The sequence below is a fragment of the Hippoglossus hippoglossus genome, chromosome 14 (genome assembly GCF_009819705.1).
Source record: "Hippoglossus hippoglossus isolate fHipHip1 chromosome 14, fHipHip1.pri, whole genome shotgun sequence".
NCBI lineage: Eukaryota > Metazoa > Chordata > Actinopteri > Pleuronectiformes > Pleuronectidae > Hippoglossus > Hippoglossus hippoglossus.
Genome location: NC_047164.1, coordinates 20,911,065 through 20,936,412, shown reverse-complemented (window position 1 = coordinate 20,936,412; position 25,348 = coordinate 20,911,065). Strand labels below are relative to the sequence as shown.

The following is a 25,348-nucleotide window of genomic DNA, read 5'->3' as shown; positions in this document are numbered from 1 at the left end:
GAGAAATATCAAATAGAAAATTCTACTATTGTTATTTTTATTATTACATATCATTGATCAGTAACAGTAGTATAACACGACGTGATACACTCATGAAGCATTGATTTAAAAAATACCATACCAAATAAAATGTTGAAGAAAATATCAAGTAGAAGAATGCAACACCATTATTATAATTATTATCTATTTATTTATATTATTTTCATCATCAGCCCTGTACCTTTTACGGAGTGATCCATTGTGTGGCTTAGTTTTAAAGTATAGATATGCAACATAGTGTGTTTCTATCACTTAAGTTTGGAAAAAACAAATATGAATAATAATAATACAGAAATAATAATAAATAAACAAAAAATATGTGCATACATACATACATGCAAACAAATTTCAATAGTGCATCAAATATTAAATATAATCAATATTATTATACATCACTAGTAGTAAAGCAAGACGTCATACATCCATACATCAATGATTGACGGATGTAATCACGTCGTGAAACAAAACAACATGCCATGACATGTTTTCATGCCTTGCACTTTGAATAGACCGCTAAGGATTGTGGGAGCCAACCGAAACTCGCGCGCTCCTCGTTACGTCAAGCTCCAGAGAGCTTATTAAACAAGGAAGCCGCTTTCCCTTCAAAATAAACTTGAAAGCTACTATTTGTCTCCACGGTCTTTAGAAATTAGAGTAATTTTGAAATGGGGACAAATTAACCAATATGGATTCTGTGGAGTTGTTTCATGGACAAAGCCTCGACAACGCCTCGATATTATGATGTTCATGACTTACATTTAACAAGTAAAACTTTGTTGTGATGGGGGTATTGTAATGATGTTATCAAGACGTAATGTGACATTCTTTCCTAATTACGTTCTCATCGCACATAACTGAATTTGACAATCTTATATCAAACCACAGGTTTAAAACTACGCCAGCTCGTGCCTTTTACTTTGAAATTGCAAATCGGAAGCCATCTTGTTTCAGAGACATGCCAGCTAGCGTTAGCAATTGGCTACTCACAGTAACCTCACAGCTAAACACGTGTATGATAAAGACTTTGTAATAATGCAGAGCCGCTGTGCTGCACCGAGCTGCACGAGTAGTAAATCCGATAATCAGCCACTCTTCAGGTTCCCTCACGATGCAGAAAGGTAACTCATGCTAACACCATGCTAGAGCTAATGCTAGTCGTAGCTACCCGCTGAGAATGCGCTGCTGTTTGTTGGTGAAATTCAAACCATGATCGTGGAAACAATACTAACTGTTGTTGAAATGAAATTTAAATCAAACAGCATTTTAACCTCTTAATTAATAAATCTGCTCAGTCTTATTAAAGCTGCTACACGTTCACATGTAGCTCGTAACTTTACAACGCGCAAACTAAATGTAAAAGTTCCACCTGCTCTTGATTTAAACGTTTACATTATATTTAAAATTATAAGATCATTTGTTAAAAATAATGCTTCAACAAAGACGCGGATAGTTGATCACATTAGGACTGGTTCCATCATCTGCTGTGTAGTACGTCATGTGGAACCATGTGGGTATTAACAGTATGAGTCCATTAGAAAACTGGCACTGTACCATGACTGGTTAGTGTATAATGGACTATCAGTGTCTCATCACATTGTATTCATGACATTTTAAAGTCATCCATTTGTGAGTCAACGACAGTCATTACATTCTAACCTATGTGAATTGTTGTGCAGCATTATTTTATTATAAGTGTAGGTTTCCTCAAATTTTCACAACAGACAAAGTGTTTACAAGTATTTAGTCACAAGGGGTGTATGGAATAATAGTAAGAGTTATATCGAATTGACCTGGAATAGTGAATAAAGAAAAAAGAAACATCCAAACCCTGGTAAAAGAAAAACACCCAAAGAAAAAATATAAACACTTATACATATATTCATTCACATCTGTTCAAAGATAGAAATAAAAACAAATAATATATACATGAATATGCCCACGTGTATATAAAAAAGTAGATGCATATGAGATAATTATTTGATATGATTAAAGGTTGATGGGTAACTAGTAGTCACATTGTGAGGTTCATATTTGATCATGCCATACTGGCTTAATAACTTTCATGAGTGTGTATCAGTCATCCTAATAGGTTAGGAGGATTGCTTTGTACATTCTATGCTTTTGACATGATGTGTTAATGTATTGTATCTGCCCTCTCCCTCCAGATCCAAGAAGTGGGTAGAGAAATGCCAGAGGAAAGACCTAGCAGACAGATCAGCAGATCATCTGTACAGGTACTACAGACTGTGTGGAAAACATTTTGAAACATCTTCGATTGACAGTGTAAGTTATTTCTTCCAGTTGCACATCATTTTCTGAAGTCAGTCTCCATATGTGCTATGTGATGAACCTTTTTTTAATTAACTGTTTTCAGGATGCTCAAGGTACAGTGTTGAAGGATGATGCCATACCGACCATCTTTGACACACCAAGCCAGTCTCAAAATGGACAGGTGAAGCGGAACAAAGAGACGGTGGGTAAAATAAATAGTTTTGAATTGGGGGAAAATTCTTTGTTCCATTTGATTTTTGGAGTTTACGTCTAATAATAATTATAATTGGTGTCTTGTCTCTTTATTTCTGTAGACCAAAACTGAAGAAACGGAGAGTAGGGGGAGAAAAAGTAAGCAGGAATATCCACACACACCCACACACAAATGTATTTCTTGACACTGAAAATGAGATGATTCCCATGCCAATATTTGTCACCAGATTAACAAATAACTTGGTTTCTGTCCTGCAACTGTTTCTGTTTCCCTTTCAGAAATGAAGAAGTCTCAAACAGATGCAGCAAAGGAAGATGTCCCGACTGTTACTGAGGAAGATGAACACAAGGAGTATCTCAAGTCATTATTTGAAGTTCTTGTGCTTTTGGGAGAGCAGAGCATTCCTCCTACAGGGCCTGGTGATGTGAAAGAAGATGGTCTTGGGTCAAGCAACTTTCAGGCATTGTTAGAATATCGCATGAATTGCGGCGATGAAGTCCTGAAGAAGAGGTACGATGAGAACAAGGAGGGCTGCTCCTCAGCTCAGCTCAGTCAGTTGATTGAGGTGTGTGAAAAATACATCCGCAGTAAGCTGGTGGAGGAAGTAAAACAAAACGGCTCTTTCTCATTACTCACTGATGATGTAGTGAAGATCTCAGGAGAATGGTCCCTCCCTGTGTTTGTCCGTTTTGTGGACCAGTCTAACTGCCTGCGGGAGAGGTTCTTTGGATTCCTTGACTTTGAAGGAGATGGAGATGCCCTGGCAGAGAAACTGCTGTCTGAGATGACTGACAAATGGGGCCTGGATATGGAACAGTGTCGAGGTCAAGCCCACTCCTACTCTGGGATACATTTTAGCAAACTAAAAGCATTTTCTGCCAAACTGATTGAGAAATATCCATTGGCAGTAGTTGCACTGAGATCTAATCGAACACTGAACATGTCACTTGCCAGTAGTATGGCTTTGTCCGGGGTTCAGCTCGTTATGTCTACCTTTAAGAAAATTGACTCATTCTTCAGTCAGTCCCAGTTACTACAACTGGAGTTGGAGCATGCTATTTCGATTTTCTACCCAGACAAAGAGGAGAAAGCCAATGAACTGAAGGAGACCTGTCGCTCCAGCTGGACCAGACAACACGATGCGTTCGAAGTGGCGGTGGACATCGTAGAGGCCCTGCTATTATGTGTGGACAGCGTGCATGATAATGAAGACATGAGGTGGAACGACCAAGTCGCACACAGCGCCTTAGAGATTTCGAAAGCACTAACTGACTTTGAGTTCATCATGGCGCTGGTCGTGCTGAAAAACACAATGACTCTTACGCGAGCATTTGGGAAGAACGTGCAGGGGAAAGAACAGGATGCCCATTTTGCTGCAAGCAGTCTAAAAGCTGTACTGCACTCCCTGAAGGAAGTGTCGGACAACATCGATGTGTATCATGAGTTCTGGAATGATGAGGCCATTAACCTAGCCTCTGCGATGGAGATCCCGGTCAAAATTCCTCGCTCATTCTTGAGGAAGTATCAGTCAGAATCTGGAACCATTCAACCAGACAGTTACTACAAAAACCACCTGTCTGTTCCCGTGGTGAACCACATCATCAAAGAAATCGACGAGCTGTTTGGTGAGGACCACCTGAAGACCCTGAGGTGTCTGTCGCTGATCCCCGCCATCATAGAGCAGCACAAGTCCAGTGAACCTGAGGAGGAGAGCATACAGATGTTTAAAAATGTAATCCCTAATGCAGCAACCCTCTCTGCCGAGCTCCACTGTTGGTGGGTGAAATGGAGCAAAAAGGTCCGAGGTGAGACGTCGCCATCCAGCCTTCATGAAACGCTGCAGCTTGCCGATGTGAAGTTCTTCCCAAATGTGCTCGTGGTCCTGAGACTGATTGGCATCCTGCCTACCTTGGCTCTGGAGGACAGCTGCGATGTGGCGTTCAAGTGCTTCGGGGTGTACATGGAGAACACGCCTGACCAGTTCAAATCAAAAAGTCTTGCTGTTTTGAACATGAATTATGATGTAGGGTATGATCTGGATTCAATGGTTGAGGTCTACGTGAACACATACCCTACCAGAGAGGAGCAGGTGTGAATGAAATCAGTTGTGATGTAGTTCAGCCTCTGGACAGATTATCCACTGCTTTGTTACTATGTGCAGGTTGTGTTATCTTTAACTTGAGGTAGATGTAAGTTTTGTGTGTCTCTCTTTCTCCTCAGCCCATATATTGATTGTTCATTAACATTCTAGATTTTTATAAAAAAACAAACACCTGGACAGCAAAGTGTCATGCCAGACTGTTGTCTTTATTAATGTTACCATTCCTTGTCTCCACTGTTCAAATCAATAGCAAACGATTTAGATTGGGTTTAGAGTTATAAATGTTATTAAAGTGTGTCTGTCACCAGTGGATCTGCTGACATTTGTTAAGGATTAATAAAACCTTCCCTGAACATGTAAATAAAGAGATGAATTCTTTGGAATTTTAAGTGTTTGTGGTTGTCTTCTCCGCCATACATTTATACACAACATAGAGTACATACAACACTTATATATTAGGGTGGATGGATAAGTAAGTAAGACGTTTGTTTGTTTATCATATATGTTTATTATCAGGCACATGGTGCAGTACATTTAGTACACTCCTTTTGTTGGTCTAATTATTTCTTGTAAAATGTAAAATCAGGAGGCTGCTGTCCAAAATATTTGAAAGGAAGATTTTTGCAGAGTGAACTGAGAATGGAGCCATTATCTGGTGCTGCATGATACCAAGTTATGAAAAAGAAAAACTTGCTCTAACCAGTTGACACTTTGGCTCAGAAATCATTACAATTATGATTAAATATACTATCGTTTTATTCATTCTTATATACGGTGTCATCTGGAGCAAGCGGGCAAAAGCATTTCCTAATGGATAAAATCGTATCTTGATAAAAGGTGTGTATTAACTAGTTCCGGCTCCCACACAGTGGAGGACCTGTTCAGTTCATCTCCACACTGGAACTCTGCTCAGGCCTGTTGGAGCCACACCGCCCTCTGCTGGGGAACATGTGTTACTGCACGGTGTAGTTCCTGGTTGATGGGATAACACGCTTTCGGCGACTCTCACCACGCAACATCAACTTCTGGAAGCATGGACTTAGTCGGTTCTTAGTTCGCAAAAGAGACGCTGCGTGTAAACAACAGTGAGACTCAACAGGGCGGGCCGCAGGTTTCCCCACGGCATGAGCCTGTAGACTCTGCTGCAGGTTTGCTCAGAGTAGGCTAGCCCGCTTGCAACCGCCTGCTAAGCTAGCTAACTTACTAGCTAGCTACATTGCAGTCCAAAATGACTGACTGCTGCGCCGCGGTGAGCTGTGATTACCAGCAAGGGGAATCGACCACTGCACTTTTCAGCTTCCCTGCGGACCCGGAGCGGTAAGAACTGCGTTTATTTCACTGAACTTCGCGTTAAAAACGAGTCCCGAGCCTGCACAATGAATGCGTTAGCTCCCAACTGTTAGCACTGTTAGCGTTAGCTTCACAGCATGTTGGCTAACAGTGACACAACTCCGTCGAAAATGGCGCAGACTAGTTACTCTCGAAAGGGAAAAAAACGCATGAAATAGGCTCCGAGCGGTCATTTAGAGCCGGAGAAGGACGCGGCTGTTCATTATTGTTTCTGTCCGCGTGTCTTTGTGTTCAGAGGCTTCACAAACAACAAGAAACCATAGTTAAAAACTTTTTTTGTGTTGTAATCTAAATCGCCATCGGTGCACGACACCTACCGCCTCAGAGGTGTGTGCCGCTAGGACTGACGTTAGCTAAGGGAAACGAAGCTACATCAGTCATATTACAGCCGATGTGGTTGTTTCTCATCAAACTAAGACGTGTAGCACCACAGCACATCGGTGGACATTCAGACTGGTGTTTGCGTAATTTTAACAGGTGATGTCCGTGTGAATAAATAACAATCTAGCGCCTCCTGTATTCTGTGGCGGCTTCGCAACTGGCGCCGTCACTCCACCGCGAGACCAGGCTCGTTTTACACGATTAATGTTTGCGATTTAAAAAAAAATGAAAAGTCGGATGAATTAAAGGAGTGCATTTGAGTGACGGCTGCAGTTCTGACTCAGAGGAAATATAACCTCCGAGTCAGAGGAAACACCGACTGATACATCACAGCCCCGTCGTTCTGCTGTTACGTTATACTGAGGGAGGTGAAGCCCACTTCCCCTTACGCGTTTTAATCCACCCTTATTTTCCACCTGCATTATTGACACAATATGATAGACAGAATAAGAGAAGGAATAAAATGGATTATGGAAGACAGCACAAATCATGTAAAGTAGTGTAGACTTAAGGCAGCAATAAATTGCAGCTACGTTTTGTATCATTGCAAACCCTGAGGTTGTGAATGCAGATCTGTATGAGTCAGGTGAGTGTGACAGATCCATGCTGAGCTGCAGACATGACTTCACCTGTGCATGTGTAAAACACACCAAGAAGAGCATCTCTGAGTTGGGAGTAGATGTCATGGTTGTGTGCGTTTGCCCAGTGATGAAGTCATTTATTATCACCACTGGCTTTTTTTAAGTGGCCCAAGTATTTTCTTGCTTTCTTTTCGTGGCTGGGGTTGAAAAGTCGACCCACTACTCAGGTGCCAAAAAATGACAGTCATTGACCTCAAGGTGGTGCTGTCCCAATTAATTTTCAATTTTCACAATTCAAAAGAAAATGACTTGGTGTTGAGTCAAAATTTGTTTGTCATTTTAGCCTCTTTATTCAAAAAGGTAAAAGCACAACAAACTAGTTTGAGGCAGCTCAACCAACTGTTGTAAATGATACATCGATGGATAACAAGTTATCAATATGGCATTTAAAAAATATATATATATGTTTTTTAATTGTGTCTATAAGTCAAAATTGAAGCTCTTGTAACTAAACACAGCAAACATGTTTGGATGAGAGGTCATAGCTTTGCTAGGCAGTCTTGGGATATTTTACCACTAGATGGCGCCATGAATACAAAACTATCTAACCCATTTTGTAAACACAACTTGTTTTGCACGATCTACTGTCATGGCACAGTCCATGCATACGATGGAAATGTTGAAAAATGCTTTATTTCAAAATGTAAAAGAAAGTTTAAAAAATATTATTGGATCCATTTTCTGATCCACATCTGCACAAAATTTGAAATGGGGTCTTCCCTGACCCAGACCACATCCTTTCACCAAGTTGCGTGGTAATCCACCCAGTAGTCTTGGTGTAATCCTGCTAACTAACAGACAAGAATAAAACAAAATTGATCAATTCCTTTTTTCATCCTTTTAACTTGAGAATACATAGATATAGAGTCCTCATTTTTAATATAGCTCAGTGAAGAAAATAAACAAAACCAAACAGGACCTCCTTGGCGTCGGTACTATGTAGAGTACAGAAGAAAATGCATGTTTGTGACCCCAATGATTTATATCTGTTCCTTCTGTATTTTTCAGCTGTAAACAATGGCTGATCAACTGTGGTCGCCAGGACTTGTCATCAGAACCTGCTGAGCAGTTGCATAAACTCTACAGACTTTGTGCAAAGCACTTTGAGCCCTCTATGATCTCCCAACAGGTAAGAAACCAATCCATTGTCTGTTATCCTTCTGTGTATGTTGAGAAACAGAATAGACCATTTCCATAGCAGCAATGTTGACATGAAATAGTAGATCAACACAGGTGTAATTTATCATATTAATAAAAGCTCTACTGAAACAGTTTTTAAAAAGTGTATCGTCATTTTGTTGTTATTATAGCACCAGTATATCACTGTTGTGCTCTTCTTGGTGAGCCAGTACCATAACTGTCAAAACATTAACACGTTATTCTATTGTCACACCTGAACCAGGGCAACCAGAATTACCAGTTTACAAGGCACAACTGAACAGTCTAATGCAATTTGATACAACAGTATAAGCTCTAATTCCAGTCTTTGTGAAGCTTATAATGTTATAACAGATGTTTCTTGCATGCCAGAAGTTTGGAAACACCAGGGCTCTAAGCTTCAGTAAGCTTCAAGCTCTGAGTCTATAGTGAGTCTTTCAGTGTTAGTCAGCGTCTAACCTGCAGGAGGTTACAACTATAAATGAGTCGATGGCACGTCCTATCGTCTTCACTGCAGAAATAAACCAGGGAGAATATCTGTCAAGCAACGTAAAGGATTACAGATGTTGAGCTCAAAAAACAGCCTGAAATATTCTGTCAGAGAAAATGATTTCAAAAGAGGAATGACAATACATTTGGAGAAATTGGCAAGTGCTGTTACATTGGCTGTCTTACCAACCCCACACTTAGTGTGCCCTCCAGAAACCTGTCGAAAAAACTCTGAATGGAAAAAAACTGTCCCAAACCTTTTCACATCTAACTTGCCACAGACTAAACATGTAATTCCTGCCAAAGGGGCTTCTTCAACATTGTGAATTAAAACTGAATACTTTTGGAATTGATTGATTTATTGTTTTTGTATTGTCATTATTGAGTGTAGATTGATGAGCTAAAATTTAAATTCTACCTATTTACAATATGAATCCACAACAGAAAAAGTGAATGTCTGAATTATGTCTGCAGCCACTGTAAGCTACAATTTAATCAAAAAAGAAACAAAACAGGGGGGAAATATACACTGTACAAAATTTATTGCAAAACTAAAATACTGTGTATAAGAGGCAATGAGCTTTTTTGTTGTCAAAAATATCATGGTCCTTTGAAGAATTACACCAACTTATTTAGCAAATACCCCTCTGGTTACTTTTTTTTAGGTAATCATCAAACTTTATGTTGATTTAAAGTTCCTATAATTATTAGATTGAATAAAATGTGTCCTATAGTATAATTTATTTCCTTTTAATATCACATGGTCTGAAGATTTAGGCTATGCATAAAAGTCTGTTCTCCTCCTTCTTGTTTTTCAGAGCGACTCGGGTTGTGTCCTAAGTGATGATGCTGTTCCAACAATATTTGACTGCACGACACCGGAGAATAATCAACTGCCCTGCAACAGGAAACGAGCTAGAGATCCTGTAAGTGTTTGAGTGTTTATAGTGACTGCATTTTTAATGATACAAGAAAAATGCTAATATATAATTACCCTTTTCATTTTCCTAGTCGGAAGAGGAACCTTCTTCTGTGAAGAAAACAAAAGGTACTGCATTAATTCATCCTTTAAATGTTCCTTATTTAAGCCCCTTGAGACATAAACCTAAACTAGACTTGAGTTTTAGTCTATGTTCAAATGTATTAGCCCTTGTTTTAAATAATTATTCACTGACTGAATTTGCGATTTCTTTTAAATCATCTCCCCAATTCAATAAGTGTTATTTCTCTTTCCAACTAGAAAACAGAGCAGAAGTGACAGGGGAGACACAAGAATTTTCTGGAGAGCAGAGTGAAATGCCTGAACTGCAAAACGATAACCAAACCCAAGAGGATGTGACAAGCTCTAAAGCAAAAGAGACTCTAAAAGTGTATTTTAAGGAAATTCTGGCACTGACTGGTTTCAGCATCAATGGTGCAAACATCAATGCCGATGAGTCGATTGGTGGCGCTAGGGGTCAGCAAGCACTCAATCGTGTCTGTGTGGAGAAAATTGACAGGACAGAAATCCTGCAGTTCTGCGAAGACCTCATGCGGGAGGAGATCCAAAATAGCCTCAGACTGGCACGATTCTTCTCCATTCTTCTTCAGGATGTGACGAGCATAGAAGGAAAAGAGCAGATTCCTGTTTTCATCAGGTCTGTCACAGTTGATGGGTTCCCACAAAAGCACCTCATTGGGTTCCTACCATGTGACATGGATGCAGAGAATCTGTTTTACATGCTTCTCGCTGTGTTGAGAAACAAGTGGGGGCTGAGGATGGAGCACTGCAGGGGACTCACTTATTTGGTTACAGGCAGCATGTGTCAGAAAATGCGAGACCTTACCAGCAGAATTCTGCAGGAGTTTCCACAAGTAGTCCTGTCGCCAAGTGACCCATATGCCTTCAACATCTGGATTATTCGCTGCATGCCTATGCCCTCCATCCAGAAGGCTGCAGACACCGTGGAGGAGGTAGCCTCGTTACTCAGGAGAACACCAGAGCTGTCCAAAAGACTGGAAGGAAAGATCCAGATAACATATGGGCATTTAAAAGGAGAAGTGGATCGGATCAAAGCAGCTGTCAGTGTGAATTGGGAACACAGCACTGATGCCTTCCAGACTATGTTGGATATTCTGGAGCCATTCCTGAACTGCATCAATGAGATGATTTCAAAGGTAGACGAAGACACTGCTGAACAGATGGCCAAGCTCAAGCCAGTTTTGAAGAATTTCAATTTCATTATCACGCTTGTTGTTCTGAAGAACACTCTCTGTTGTGTGAGCATACTCAACTCAAGTCTCAGGGGAATAATTAGCATCAGCAGTACCTTGCAGTACACAATCTCCAATGCCTTAAAGCTGGTAAACAAATATCAACAGGAGCTTGCAATATTCCACAGGAAATGGTTTTCAGATGCAATTGGCCGAGCCAAGAAGCTGGGAGTTGAGGTCACCAAACCAGAGATGGATCAAGGGGACACAGCTGAAACACCACTGGAGGACTTTTACAGAGAAACTCTGAGCCGACCTATCTTGCAGTATCTTGTTGCAGAAGTGAAGAGAGTGTTCAGCACTGAGATGGTGAGGATTCTACGATGGCTGTCATTAGTGCCCTCTTACATGGCTGACCACAATTTCAGCATTCGCAGGGATAAAGTAGCAGATGCCAACCTGAACAACCTTGCCAGGCCTGACACATTTTACGAAGAGCTTGGTTGCTGGGAAGTGAAATGGAGACACGCAAGCAAGCGCAGAATCCTACCAACCACAGTGTTTGCTACACTCAAGATCCCAGATATTGGGTTTTATCCGAATGTGCAGAGCTTGCTGAGAGTGTTGGGCACTGTTCCATGTGTAAACGCAGAGGCAGATGTGTATGGCCAATATCATATGGTTCTGGAGCGCTGCCACTCCTACCTGACAGGCACACCAGAGGACCAAAGACAGTGCAGCATGGCATATGTCTATGTTAACCAGGACGTGCACTTCAGTGTTGAGCAAATGGTGGATTCATATGTCCAGAAGCACCCAGACATCCTGCAGATTCTGCAAATGGTGAGTCGACTATAATAAGCAGAATTCTGTTGAAATTGTTTGTATATGTATTGTGTGTGTTTTTAACATTTGTGTGTGTTACAGGATGATGACACGAAAGAGAAGCCTCCAAAAGGTGAGAACATTTTTGCATACATTTCCTGAGAAAATGTTCACATCCGTTTCAACATGCAGCCGCTTGGGATAATGACAAGTCTGTTCTATCACATAAGATCACAATTTACAATTTGAGGTTGGTTGTCACACACTAAGATGGAAAAATTGCAGAATGCAAGCTATAGTGTATTAAAAGGAAAAAAGAAAACTTAATGTATAAGTTTTAGAAATATTTGAATTGTGGAAGTGAAAATAACTTTTTTTAAGTTTCTTTTTAATTACTCGCCAGTATGTCCCCTACTGACTAATGATTAAGTATTCTCTGCTTACACGACCATTCCCACTTTTCATTTCAGTGGCAGCTCATGGAAACAACGCAGAAAAGGACACTGAGGAGGAAATTCAACTCATAAACCTAGAGATGGATGCGGAAAGGCTTGTGGAACTGAAGTGTGCTGAGACTGATCGAGAGGCGCTTAAATCTGCTTTGCAATCTGCAGTGGTTGCTGCATACAACAGTCAAAGCAGGCTACGTAGTGACACTTCTGCTCAAGATGGAGAGGTGGACTACGTGACCAAGTCTGAAATGAAAGAAGTTCTCACTGTGTGCGAGAATGCTGTCAGGGCAGGAATCCTCACAGAAGTGGGGAGTTCGTTCTTTTCCTTATTCATTGACAGTGTTGTGAAACTGGGGGAGAGAGATCATCTCCCTCTTTTCCTTCGGTTTGTGGATAGTTTTGATGTCATGCGTCTGGAGTTGATGGGATTCCTTGAGGCTGATCTTGATTGTGATCTCATGGTGCTGCGTCTCCTGGAAATGGTTACTGTCGAGTGGCGTCTTGATTTGAATAACTGCAGAGGTCAAGCCTACCTAGGCTCTGGTGATGTCTCCTACAAGCTGAAAGCCTTTGCCTGCAAAGTCCAGGAGAAATATCCTCTCGCTATAAGCACACACTGCTCTACCTACTCTTTCAATACATGGTGGTCAAAATCCATCCCAGTGCCTGCTATTAAAAGAGCCCTGGATACATTTGAAGAGGTTTTGATGTTTTTTGGTAGCAGTGCTATTTTAGAAAAACAGCTTGACTATGTGTTAGTGTTTGGTCTTAGAGAGAGCTATGAAAAGGTCCAGGAGTTTCGAGGGAAGTTCTGTGGCTGTTGGCAAGAGAAGCATGATTCTTATGAGGTGTTGGTGCAGATTCTGGAGCCCCTGGTTGAATGTCTGGAGAAGATTAAAAACAACCCACAGAGATGGAAATCATCTATATCCACACAAGCTGGGGCCCTTCTCTGCAAGTTAATGGAGTTTGATTTCATCATTGCCATGGTGGTCTTAAAGAATGCATCCTCTTTTACCAGAGAGCTGAGTGCAGGTCTCCAGAAGGACCACTTCAGTGCCGCATCCCAGCTTTGCCAAATCAGTGGTATTGTGTCCACTCTGAACCGAGTAAAGACCAATATGAAGGTGTTTCACCAGAACTGGTTTGATGAGGCTTGTGCAATTGCACAGAGCCTAAGAGTGCAGATTGAAGTGCCTGAAAACTCTTTGCCAAGAGATGGCATGATTAAGCCAGTTGGCTTTTACAAAGATGGCTTAAGTGTGCCCCTGGTAGACAACCTGATCAATGCAGTGAAGGATCATTTTTCAGAAGACCACAAAGAGGCTCTCAACTTCCTCTCCCTGGTTCCATGCTCGGTCACAGTGAGCTACATGTTTGAGAGCTTGAAGTCAAAACCTCCTCTCTACAGCAGTGATCTTCCTGATGCAGACAACTTCTCCACAGAGCTCTGCTGTTGGAGAGTAACCTGGAAGACCAAAGTGGCATCCGTGACCATCCCAAACTCCATATTTCACACACTTCGTCTGCCACTCATGCAGTACTTTGGGAACATCAATGCCCTGCTGAGGATTATGTCTGTGCTACCCAGCACAGCACTGGAGGACTGTGGTGTTGTGATGCGCCACAAGAAGTTCCAAGAGTACCTGAGAAATACATATCCTAAAGACAGGTCCCCATGTTTGGCTATGCTGCAGGTGGGCACCAACTTCAGCAGAGACCTGGACCGCATGGTGACCCAGTGCTTGAAGGTTACACCACAAGCCTTGGAGGGTATCTGTCTGGTATGTATTTGTATTCTTTAATTAAAGAGACAGTGTGTTACATTATTTTCTTATTCTTATTTTATTCTCTTTTTCTATTAATTATATGAATGTCCATTTTATTAACTGTATGACTCATTACATTTACCTGTGTATACTCAACAGGACAAGGAATCCAAAAGTTTAATCAGGAACTCTGAAAATAATATGGAAGGTATGGCTGTTGAAATATATGTTTTCATTTCATATTTATAGTAATAATAGTACAATGTAACTGTTATCATTACATGATTTGAATGTTTGCCGTAACAGCTCCATTAAGTTGTCTGGTTTTCTCTCTGATTTAGATGATTCTATAAAGGAGCAAGCGGAGGAGCCCAAAATTGAGCAATCACCTGACAAGATGGAGGACCAAGACATGAAACCAGCAGATGAGAATGGACACACAGGAGATAATCGTCATAGTCTGGCGACAGTGTTCAGACTGGCTGCACTACTGGGAAAAAAGAATAGCAGTCTCTCTGACCTGTCAGAAGAAGAGAAAGATCTTTTCATCCAGGAGCTCAGCATGTGTCACTGGTTTGGAAGAGAGAACAAATGCATGCCCTCTATAGGTGATGGTGAAATGGTGAACCTCCTCATAAATGGAATCAGGGATGTCATACTCAAGGAAATACAGGAATCTCCATTCTTCTCATTGATCACAGACAAACCTGTTAGAATCGCTGATAAGACACAACTACCTGTTTTTGTCAGGTATGTCGGAGAATCAGCCCCGAAAGTGGAGCTCATTGGTTTCTTACCATTTGATGAAAACTGTCATGTTGACACGCAAGCAAATAACCTCGCAAAGATTCTCACTGAAGACTGGGGCTTACCGATGTCTCAGTGTCGAGGGCAAGCATTCATGCATTTGGGCTCAGGTTACCAAAGTCTGAAGAAAATGTCTTTGGATGTCTTGAAGAATTATCCGCTCTCTGTTGTAACGCCGAGTGAGTCTTGTGGCCTTGCCCACTGGCTGGCAGGAAGTGTGCCTTGCCCTTCAGTAGCTAAAATGTTGGACATCACAGAAGACTTGATGCTGTTCTTTGATGACTCTCCGTGTCTGGAGGGACAGTTGGCACAGGCTGTTGATGGGCTTCTAAATATGCCGAGAGAGGCCCTGGATGAAATTCCAGAAACATGTTGCTCAAGGTGGAAAAAGAGAGAAGACTTCTTTGACATACTCGCTGACACATTAGAGGGTATTCTCAGCTGCCTAGATGCTGTAAGCTCTACTGCCACAGGAGCCAAGTCGATGCATGCACAAGTTCTCTCTACCGCTCTAAGAAACATGGACTTCATTGTCACCCTTGTGATTTTGAAGAATGCTTGTGCTCCTCTTCGGAACTGTAGCACTGTCTTCCGCTGTGGAAACCCTGCTGACATACTCTGTGAAGTTGAAAAAATCCCCTCAATCATAGAGACTCTTAACAAAATGTTAGAGAATGTGAGCTTTCTACACACTACCTGGTTTGAACAGGCCTTCCAGCTAGCAACCAAGGTAGCTCCTGAGCAAGTGTGCTTCTCAGAGGAAGTCCACAGCTATGAGTCTCCTGAGTTATATTACAGAGAAAATCTGAGTGTTCCTCTCCTCAGAAGTCTTGTTGATGAGATGAAGTACAGTTTCTCAGACAGCCACTTAAAGGCCCTGTCGGTCCTGTCATTGCTGCCCTCATGCAACCCCCAACCGATTCTGTCGGAGTCCACAGACAAGCCGTTCAGCCTCTACCTTACAGATCTTCCTGAGCCAGAAGTGGCCGAGCAGGAAATCAACATCTGGGCCACTGTATGGAGCGAGAAATACCAGGATGTTGCTCCTCCGTCATCCATTGCTGAAACACTTATGCATCCTGAGTCAAAGAGCCACCCAACTGTTAGCTTACTGCTGAGGCTTGTTGCTGTCCTGCCCAGTGTCAGTATGGAGTGTGATCTGATGAAGACAACGCTGAATTCCATGAGGGATCTGTTAAGAAACACTCTATGCAAAGGCAGCAGAATGGATCATGTGATGCTCCTGTCTCACTGCACAACACTGCAGAGACTACCGGAGGTCATTGAGAAGTGTATAGAGGTGGATCCAGAGAGCAGTCCATGTCTATCCCAGGTAAATACAAAATGTGTTTCCTTAACATTATAATAGAGCTGCAACAGTTAGTTGATAGATTGACCAACAGAACATTTTGTAACGATTTTCATTGTCAAGGGGATTTTCCTGGCAGGAAGCTAACCATTTCCCCAAATGGAAATGTACTCAAAAATGTTGGTAGTAGACAGAATATCTTTTGCTCAGTTGACATTTTAGATACAAAACAATTGATAAAGAAAATACTAAGCGATAATGGATAGATTGTAGCCCTAGATTATACTTTGCATTATGTAGGAAATATAAACATAATTATTTTATAGCCATTGGAATAGGCAATAAATAATCAAAGTTGTTTGTCTTATTTTATAGGTAATGGGAACTTTGGAAGGACTAAAGTTGGAAAGTGGTAAGTACATTCATGGCCACCAGATAATAAAGGTATCAGTATATAAAGTTCTGATTATATAAAGACAATGAGCAGTTATTCCGCTCAATTTTTGCTGTGTGTGAAGGTTGTTGCGTGTTATTGACTTTTTTTATTGTTGCCATCAGGAGTCTTTGAATTACAAAAAGGGACACCAACAGAACTGCAGGCCTCCAGTGAAGCAAAGAAGCCCGAGGATGGAGAGGGAAATTTGGCTAATAATGAAGTGATACTAGAGGTCGTTCAGGGATCAACAACAGCAGTGTCTTTCTATGAGCCACAGCTGCGTGAACAAATCCTCAAGGAACTCTGGGACTCTCAGTTCTTCACAATCATAACTGAGCAAGCTGTTGAAATTGACAGGGAGCTCTATGTCCCCCTATGCATCAGGTACCTAAACAAAGAGGATGTCCAGTGTGAGGAAACACTGGCTTTCATCCCTTTCAGTGAAAACCATGCTGCTCTTGCAGATGCTATTGTGATGGCCCTGTCTGAGAAGTGGGGGCTCAACATGGAGTACTGTAGAGGACAGGCCTTGCTGAGTGTAGGTGAAGTAGGAGCTCAGATGAGGACTGTAAGTTTAGCTATAGCTGAGAAATATCCTCGAGCTGTAAGAAGTGTCAGTTCTGCTTTGCCTCTTAATATTTGGCTGGCTAAATCCTCTTCTGCTCAAGAAGTAGCTGATGGAGCAGTTCTCATTAGTAAAATATTACATTGGCTCACAGAGGATGCAGAACGCCAGAACAAACTGGAAGAAACGATCATTCACGTGTTCCAGGACGACGAAGGAAAGGGCAACGAGCTGCGGGACAAACTCATCAAGAACTGGGAGAAGAGTCATGACATGCACGAAGTGATGGTAGAGATTTTAGAATCAGTCACGCTCTGCTTGAATGAGCTGAAAGGAGAGGGAAGTGTTTCAAACCAGCAGCAAGCATCACAGTTCTTCAATGAAATCAGAAACTTTGAGTTCATCCTTTCAACAGTTGTGCAGAAAAACGTCCTGAGTTTAACTAAGAAGCTAAGTCAGTCTCTTCAGGGCAAACCATTAGACATGCTACTTGCTGTGAATAGTTTGCCTGATCTCAAAGCATGTTTTGGTAAGCTGAAGAGTGATGTTGACACCCATCACAGGGTCTGGTTTGAGGAAGCTGTCGCACTGGCTTCTAAACTCCATGTCACAATGTTGCATTCAGTGCTCCTAGAGCCTTTGAGTGAGTTTTACAAAGAATCAGTAAGCATGGGAGTTATAGAGCACTCAATAGCAGAGATTGACGACCTCTTCACAGAAAAGGTATTGGATACTTTGAGGTGTCTGGAGATTGTGCCTTACGCAATGTCCAAATTAGAAACCAGCATTCTTAGTGGTCTTGTGTTCCGCCTGTACAAGGAGGACTTGCCAGATGAGGCCTCCCTTCAGTCTGAGATGAAATCATGGAAGGAAAAATGGTTGGATCCCCTGGCCGGCTATCTTCCTACTACCGTGCTCGATACCCTGAAGACGTCCCAGATTAGAAGTTTTAGTAACATTGAGACTCTCCTCAGACTCCAGGTCATCTTGCCATTTTCCAGGAAGGAGAGCAACTTCAGGCAAGGAAAAAGAAGCCTCCAGGAGTTCCTCCAGCAGGAGAAGAGGTCTCTCTCTGAGCTCCATGCACTGTAAGAGTTGAAGGTCTTCCATCACGGTTAGCAAGTTTGAATAATGCGTTTGAGATGTCACCACAAACCTATTCAACAGCTATTGTCTCAATCCACATTGAGTTCCCAAGTTCTGAACTCAATATTTCTGTGTACATTATGATCTAAATTCTTTTCCTTTTGTTGTTTTCCTGCAAACCAAGCCCATGTTATGTTTTTTTTTTTTTTATTCTGTAGTTTGTACAGTTGTACTGCCCAATGGGACCAATATCTTGGCAAAAGAAAGCAATGCTCCACTGACAGTTATCAATGCTTGTGCCTTGATGCAAAACTAATAATTCACCCCATGTATTATGATAATACACATGTTTAAAAATGTCCCATTGGCTGTGAAACAACTCTATTTTTTTCTCATTACCAAAATGACAAGACTGGCTTGTGTATCCCTGTCATAAGTTCATTATAATTGAGGAAATTGCACCCTTTACCTTTCCTGGGCACAAATAGCATAGTTAGTTCGATCATGTTCTCTGATGATTTCCCAAGTTTCCTGTCTCTCTGCAGGAATCAATTTGCTGTAAACGTATCTTTGAAAGAATGTTTCCTTAATGGGAAAACCTTCGTATATATATTTGTCAGAAAAGTAATAAAATGCTCCAAAAATAAGTTAATGGCTTTTGAGTTTTTCCTCACGCTAGATAGACTTTCATGTGTCAAATGTGTAGTCATGTCTACAAGTCAACACTAGATGGTGCAATGAGGCTGTAATTTGCCGGGACTTTAAAACAGCAATAATTCAAATATTTGAAACGTTTATCGGGTGCAACTTGCCAGCGTGATGTTTTAGAGTTTTCACCAGATGCCAGAACTACATTTACACTTACACTGGTATCACTGTTTTGTGGTTAAAAAAAGAAAATAATACACTGCTACAAATGACCCATATGATTTATTTTGAAAAGTAAAGGAAGATATTTTCCATACTGACTAGCTGTGCTGTAGGTATATCTCACTTTAATTATGCTCTCTTCTAAAAGTCTCAATTTGCATAACAGTAGGCCGTTGTTAATCATTGCTGACTCATAGCCATTCCACCGTCTAGTTCAGGTCATGATGTATTGAATCAAAAATTCCTCCCGTGATTCACTGACTGATCAACAAGAGTGTGAGTTTAGAGTGAGGGTATAAGGTCATACAACCTCTTATTATCTTTAGACACTGATTAATATTTATGTCATTACTCTTTGTCTCAAGCATATGGCCGGGACAATGCTGAGACGGGTTTAACTTGTATTGCCATTGATGCAAATGGTGGTTTCGGGGCGCCATTGTTTCAGCTGTGGTTTAGTTAATATGTAATTCTTAGGTTTCAGTGGGACTGCTGTCGAATGGTGTCTGTCTCTCTTGTCAATCATTTGCCATGAATTTCACTCTGGTGATTAAAACTCAACAAGGAATTTCAGTCACAGCTACTGTGCGGACAATTAGAAAAGCTTGGTTCTATGGTTATTACCCTTTATGGCTTTATATATGTTTTATATAGTGTTACACTGTCACAGTTCAGCTTTGATACTAAATGTAAAACCTATAATAACCTAGATTCTGTTTAAAAGCCTGTACAGCTTATGTCGGCTGGATGATTACCAGTTCTCTTCAGTAGCCAAGTGGTATAAAATGTACTGACTGAATCTATAGTGACACATACAAAACACCAGGGCTTAACAATATCACATTGAGTTTGAGCTGAAGATTAAACGTCTAAATTCTGGTTGTGCCTCTGAAACATCCCCAACAGAGACTATATACTGCTGTGAAAGGTCCACCATATTGTGTTTGTTGACATGAAGCCACCTGATCTTTACCACTGATAACCCCGCAGTGCACGTTTTTAAAGAGACGTATTCTTCCTGTGAGCTGTAACAGCAGATGCCTGCCTGACAAAGCTCTGATTGTCGGTGCTCAGCTCAGTGTGAAAGGAGCATCTCCGCGCGCCCGCTCAGCTGCTGAGCAAACGGATCTGTCTCCGCTGTGGGCCGGAGCAAGCGTTCACATGCAGGCCTCGCCGCAGCCATGTGCAGGGCAGCACCACACCAGCATCGTCTCACAATAACCCCACGTCTACGCTTTCTGCCAAGAGTAATACACTTCCTGCAAGCTGTGTTTTATTTATTTACATGGATGTCGCTACAGTTGAAATCTCAGGTGCAGCCTGTGCGTCCGAGCGTGGAGAACATCCTCCATCTTTAAGCAAAACAAGGTATAGACGTAATTGACCCGTGCACCAGGTTTCCTGCTGGAAGTCAAGGTTCTGCACTGATGTAAAACCTGTGGCACTCCGTAATCATGTCCATACACAGCCAGGGTTTAACTACACTCTGGAGGGGAAGACAGAGGGCTTAAGTGGATTTTATTTCAAGGTTCTCTTTCAGGGAAAATTGGCAGCACAGGCCTGAATTCAGATTCTCCTCAAACTATGAGCAATACGTTTGGTTTGAATTATTTAGCGGTCGACTTGTTGATTGTAGCATTAAATAACATTTATACTCACCATGATAAAGCTAAAGAATTTTTAACTGTGTGACACATGAAGGGCCCTTTAACCAGTACGTAGATTCATCCAATCAGCAGGCAGTGAATCAAATTTAATTTATAATTGCTCACAAATTTAAACCTGATAGTCTGAAATGGCTCCTGTAAAATCAGTGCTCAGCTCTGACCAGAGCAACAGCCTCTTATTTCTTTTGAACACATTCACAGAACAATGGAAATGGAGCTTGGAATTCAAGATTCTTTTCTTTTGTAAAGAATTAAGCTTTAATCGTTTATAACGATGCTCTGGAGCTCTGATTCCTTTGCCAACCAAAAAATCTAAAGGGCTGAACTCATGCGAACCAGATGTATCGGCACAATTTATCTATTGTGTTTAAAGGCCTGCAGCTGGGCTGGTGCTAAAGATTCCTCTACCACTCTTCTGCCGTGTGCTCACCAGGAGGAGTGGGTGGTGATATATCTGTAGATGAATGGATCCAAACCAGACGCTGCTGAAGACATGAAGACATCGCCCCACCCAAGTGGTCCCACCACGACACCCTGCGCTCTCAGCACCTCTTGCTGCTCTTCAGCAGCACCTCTTCAGACACTGTGATGAAGCGACCTGTGTGAGTCAGCGCTGCCGCCCTTCAGGTTGGAAGAAGTGTCTCTTTTCAAAAAGTAAATCCACCCACAAAAGCAAATATTCGCATGTTGATTCTTTAGTGATGTATAGCTGAGTCTAGGAGCGGCGGAGAAGTAAAGAGACAGACTGTGGTGATGATGTCATGAGACAAATCCTGCAGCTGCTCATGTGGACAGTAAATAACGGAACCATAATGCTTCTATTCACAGGAGTAAGTTTGCTCTACATTCAAATATAACTCAACCTGGAAGACAAGAAGTGCTGCAAAAGTACTACTACTCAAATCATTCAGTCCCTATTTCTGTCAATTAAACCACCTGATGATGACATCATCAGCTAGTGTCTTCAGCTTCTAATATCCATTTTAGGTTACACAGTCTGTGTAAAACTCACTGGGCTTGAAAGTGGATGTAAAAGTCAGTTGGAACTTGTTGTTGGAGCTCATTTAACTCAGATTTATGATGCTCCTCGCATGTGTCAGGACTGTATCCACTCCCCTCTTGGCTGTTTAACCCGTAATGCAGGCAACTGTCATACCCTCTGCTCACACCGGAGCCGGCACGGGGATTTTGTTTTTGGAGACTGACCCTTCTCTGCATGTTTCGTGAGCACATGCACCGCTCGAGATGTAGGCTCCTGGAGGACCACATGACATGTTCAAAGGTGCCACCCATCTGTCACTTAAAAGAGCGCTGTCCTCAAAGCTCAATAGAGACAGAGGTTATAAACAAATGGTACACAAAAGATGTGGGTCCGGTCAGACAGACTGGACAGAGCTTGTTGTTTCTGTGCGGATCCCCACTGTGAACTACGGCAGCTCTCACAGAGGGGACACCGGAGGGTGATGGGATTTTCACATGGCCGCTCTGAAGGCTGTGACTGGTCTAACAGTTCTTGCCCTGTCAGATCACTGGCCATGACAAACATAATGTTCTTATTATTTGTCAATAATCCGCTGGCAGCAGAGCTCAGGCCCGCTCGGCATTTAGTCGGAGATAAGAGGCAAAAGAGAGCGTTACAGTTAAGGTTCACTGAATGTTTCCATAAAAAAAATGCTTTTAAGTCTCAGCTTTACTGCTTTTATGATGGCTGCTTTTGATTTTGATTGGTACATTATCTATGGTCAGATGGCTTTACTTGGAAATTGAGAGCAGGCTGAATAGTCAGAAATGAACATACCTCATCAGAGTTAATCTTTTATTAATTTATCTTTGTGGTTAAAATATTTCGTCTATTCTTTGTGGAATGAGAGTTTGGCATCAAAACTGAACCAGGTTTCGAAAATACCATTTTCTTTATTGTGTTTATCTCCCTTTCAAATCACCTTGAAACATTTAAAACAGTCAGGAAATCATCCCAGTGCGGCACTGTTCGTTCCAGACCAGTTTAGTTTTATCTGCACCCTGCTCAGAGCATGGGATAATTTTCCAGGGGCATAATAGTAACTCTGCACCCATTCAGACTCTGATCCTCGTGGGTGAAAGTTGAGTGTCCTGACTCCCCCCTCCACCCCCAGCGAGCCTCCAGATCCATGATAATGGCTCGATCCTCTGGAGATTGGGGAACAATGGCCCAGTGCTTTGAGCCCGAGGACTCATTCCTCCCAAATATTAACGCTGTGTTCATTCGGAGTAGAAGTAACTCCACTCTTCATCCGGCTAATCGAGAAATGTCCATTTTTGGGGAGATTTGAACTACAACACTAATTTTGCAACACAAAACATGCGATATAAAATTGCACACAAGGCAGTTTCTATATCTGCATTTACATTTTGAGTTTTTGAAATATTTTTGTGTTTCTAAATCATCGAATATGTTTTATCTATTTACTGATGGAAACTAATTTGATAATACCCTCACATGTGGCTCTCTCTGAGGTTTCTACTTTCTTTTTACCTTGTTAAAAGTTTTTTTTTGTAGTTTTTCCTTACTCTTGTTGAGGGTTAAGGGCAGAGGATGTCACACCTTGTTAAAGCCCTATGAGACAAATTGTGATTTGTGAATATGGGCTATACAAATAAAATTTGATTGATTGATTGAATACTCCAAACCCCATCTGGGTTAAACAATTAAGTGTCATACAAAGATAATAATAATACTTTTTGTTTTTTACCTGTAAATGTTTTTCCTATTAATATAACAGCACATCTTAACAGAGCTTTTTTTTAAAACACCATGTCACAAGCTGATTGCATTGACAGAGTAACATTATCTCCGGGGGGGCTGTTTCGGATCGTACATGTGGATATTCTATCATAGCTTAACTCTGATTCTGCTGTCGTGTGACATGAGTTATTTCATTATCATGAACTCCAGCGGTCGTCTCATCCCCCGCCTCACCTCCCTCTGAAGGTGTCCTCCCTCCTCTGTGCTGAAGGTGAGACATGAGGATCAAGGGGCTGCGTGTTGATCCTAGCTCAGGAATGGAGAGCCTGTGTGTAAAACCGTTTGTCTGCAGACGGGCCCAGTCCTGCTGGAAGCTCCACGACTCCCACACACGCTCCGACCTGTGCCCATTCACAGTTGAGTGCCATGTAAAACACATGGAGTGTCTCTGGATCCACCATCACGGCCCCACTACAAATAAGATACATGTACATATGGGGCTATCATAGTCTGTAGAAGTTACTGCAGTGGACCCTGTTTGGCAAACAGATTTAGACACAGGATCCGGGTTTTCCCAGAGGAAGAGAGCTTGTTGTGGTCTGTAAATGTGTCTGCTCCAGAGACAGCATGACAACACCTGATCTGCTGCTCCCAGTGGAGCAGCTTGCAGTGCACGAGGCCAGCCATGTTAGCTATACCAGTTGCAAGGTCAAGGTCTGGACAACAGCTCACTATTGCCTTTGTCTCAGGGCTGGAGGTGCTGCAGAGTCTCAGGGAAACTATACCTTTCCTTCCCACAGCTGGCTCGGAAACGTATCACTTACAGTGTGGTTAATATTTGAGGAAATCAGCCGGTGCAGGAGAACTGTACTGTGTAACATCAAGGAGGTTTTTTTGATTTGATTTTAAAGAACGTACAATGTTTGTGAGTGTGAACTGTGTACCACAAAATCATGCCACACAGTTTTACATATAATAATTAATATTTATACATGTACATATATTGTAACTTTTATAAAGTACTCACATTGTTTAATAAAATAAGTTTTGATTCATTGTGAATTCAGAACGTCATTTTCCTTTCAAATTAGAATTTCTGGGCTGTTTAAAACTTAATCAAAAAGCACATTATATTTGACTGCGGGTAATGAGAGAATGGGTGCGTGAGGAACATTACTTCTACAAATACTGAAGGCATTTTCCTCACAGACAAAGGACCATGCAGATCCACCACAGCTGAATTCCTATATTGAAATTTGGTGGCCGTTCTCTTCTGGTCGGCCTTAGTGCACAGAAAACAAGAAAATAAAAAAGTTACACGACAACAACTGGATGTAAAACATTGTTTCTACATGGATTTTATATTAACTTCAGAGGAATTATTAAATTATTATTCCCCCAAAATAAAATGATGTTTGAAATTAATAGATACACTGCATTTGTTAAATTGTGTTTGAAGCACAAATGTTTGACACTTAAGTGTTTGCATATCATCATAATGTATATTATATATTTGGAATAAAATATAAAATAATTTCAAACATGTGAATGTTATATCACTGAAACGGATTTTATCATTTCGAGAGACGTAACATTTTTAGTTTCAGCGATGCATTGTGTAAAGCAAAGGAGAAACATGGCATTTAGCTGCTGAAAAACTGTAAACCAATAGCACATTTCACAAAGACACAGGTAGGTTATTTTATACTAGTACCATCTTCATCTGACTCCAATTTAACATTTCATAGTCTGCATATCCTTTACAGAATAATTGGTGACATGAGACTGTAAGTTTAATCATTTTAAGGTCGCGACTAAAGTGTCCCGAGGGAGCTCGAGGAATGTTTAAAGGAGTATAAGATAATGACACCAGAGGAACTATATGAATGCCTTTAAAATAAGGTCAGTGCGGACTATTCATCATCACAGACGCACAGTAACTCACTTCGGCTCCCTGTGGGAATATCATTGGACTTTTTGCAGAGCACCTTACAGTGAGA

General features: G+C 41.4%; 2 protein-coding genes across 3 annotated transcripts; both read left to right on the top strand.

Moving 5' to 3' along the window:
• The first annotated feature begins 958 nt into the window (after positions 1–958).
• On the top strand, positions 959–10,690 carry thap12a (THAP domain containing 12a). 2 transcript variants are annotated; one of them, XR_004616144.1, is made up of 6 exons: positions 981–1,157; positions 2,205–2,322; positions 2,414–2,512; positions 2,625–2,661; positions 2,803–4,950; positions 10,680–10,690. XR_004616144.1 is itself a non-coding variant. In XM_034607713.1 (5 exons), the coding sequence occupies exons 1-5, from the start codon at positions 1,072–1,074 to the stop codon at positions 4,617–4,619; spliced, it is 2,157 nt and encodes a 718-aa protein (XP_034463604.1). In that variant the 5' UTR covers positions 959–1,071; the 3' UTR covers positions 4,620–5,008. The 2 variants fall into 2 exon arrangements, 1 of the variants encoding a protein (XP_034463604.1); XM_034607713.1 differs by lacking the exon at positions 10,680–10,690 and having other exon boundaries at positions 959–1,157; positions 2,803–5,008.
• Positions 5,159–18,733, top strand: si:dkey-250d21.1. Its single transcript, XM_034607712.1, has 11 exons — positions 5,159–5,942; positions 8,006–8,126; positions 9,463–9,570; positions 9,656–9,692; positions 9,885–11,680; positions 11,765–11,795; positions 12,133–13,898; positions 14,043–14,091; positions 14,225–16,023; positions 16,375–16,411; positions 16,558–18,733. Exons 1-11 carry the CDS (start codon positions 5,854–5,856, stop codon positions 18,090–18,092), a joined length of 7,368 nt encoding a protein of 2,455 aa, XP_034463603.1. The 5' UTR covers positions 5,159–5,853; the 3' UTR covers positions 18,093–18,733.
• Positions 18,734–25,348: the final 6,615 nt, after the last annotated feature.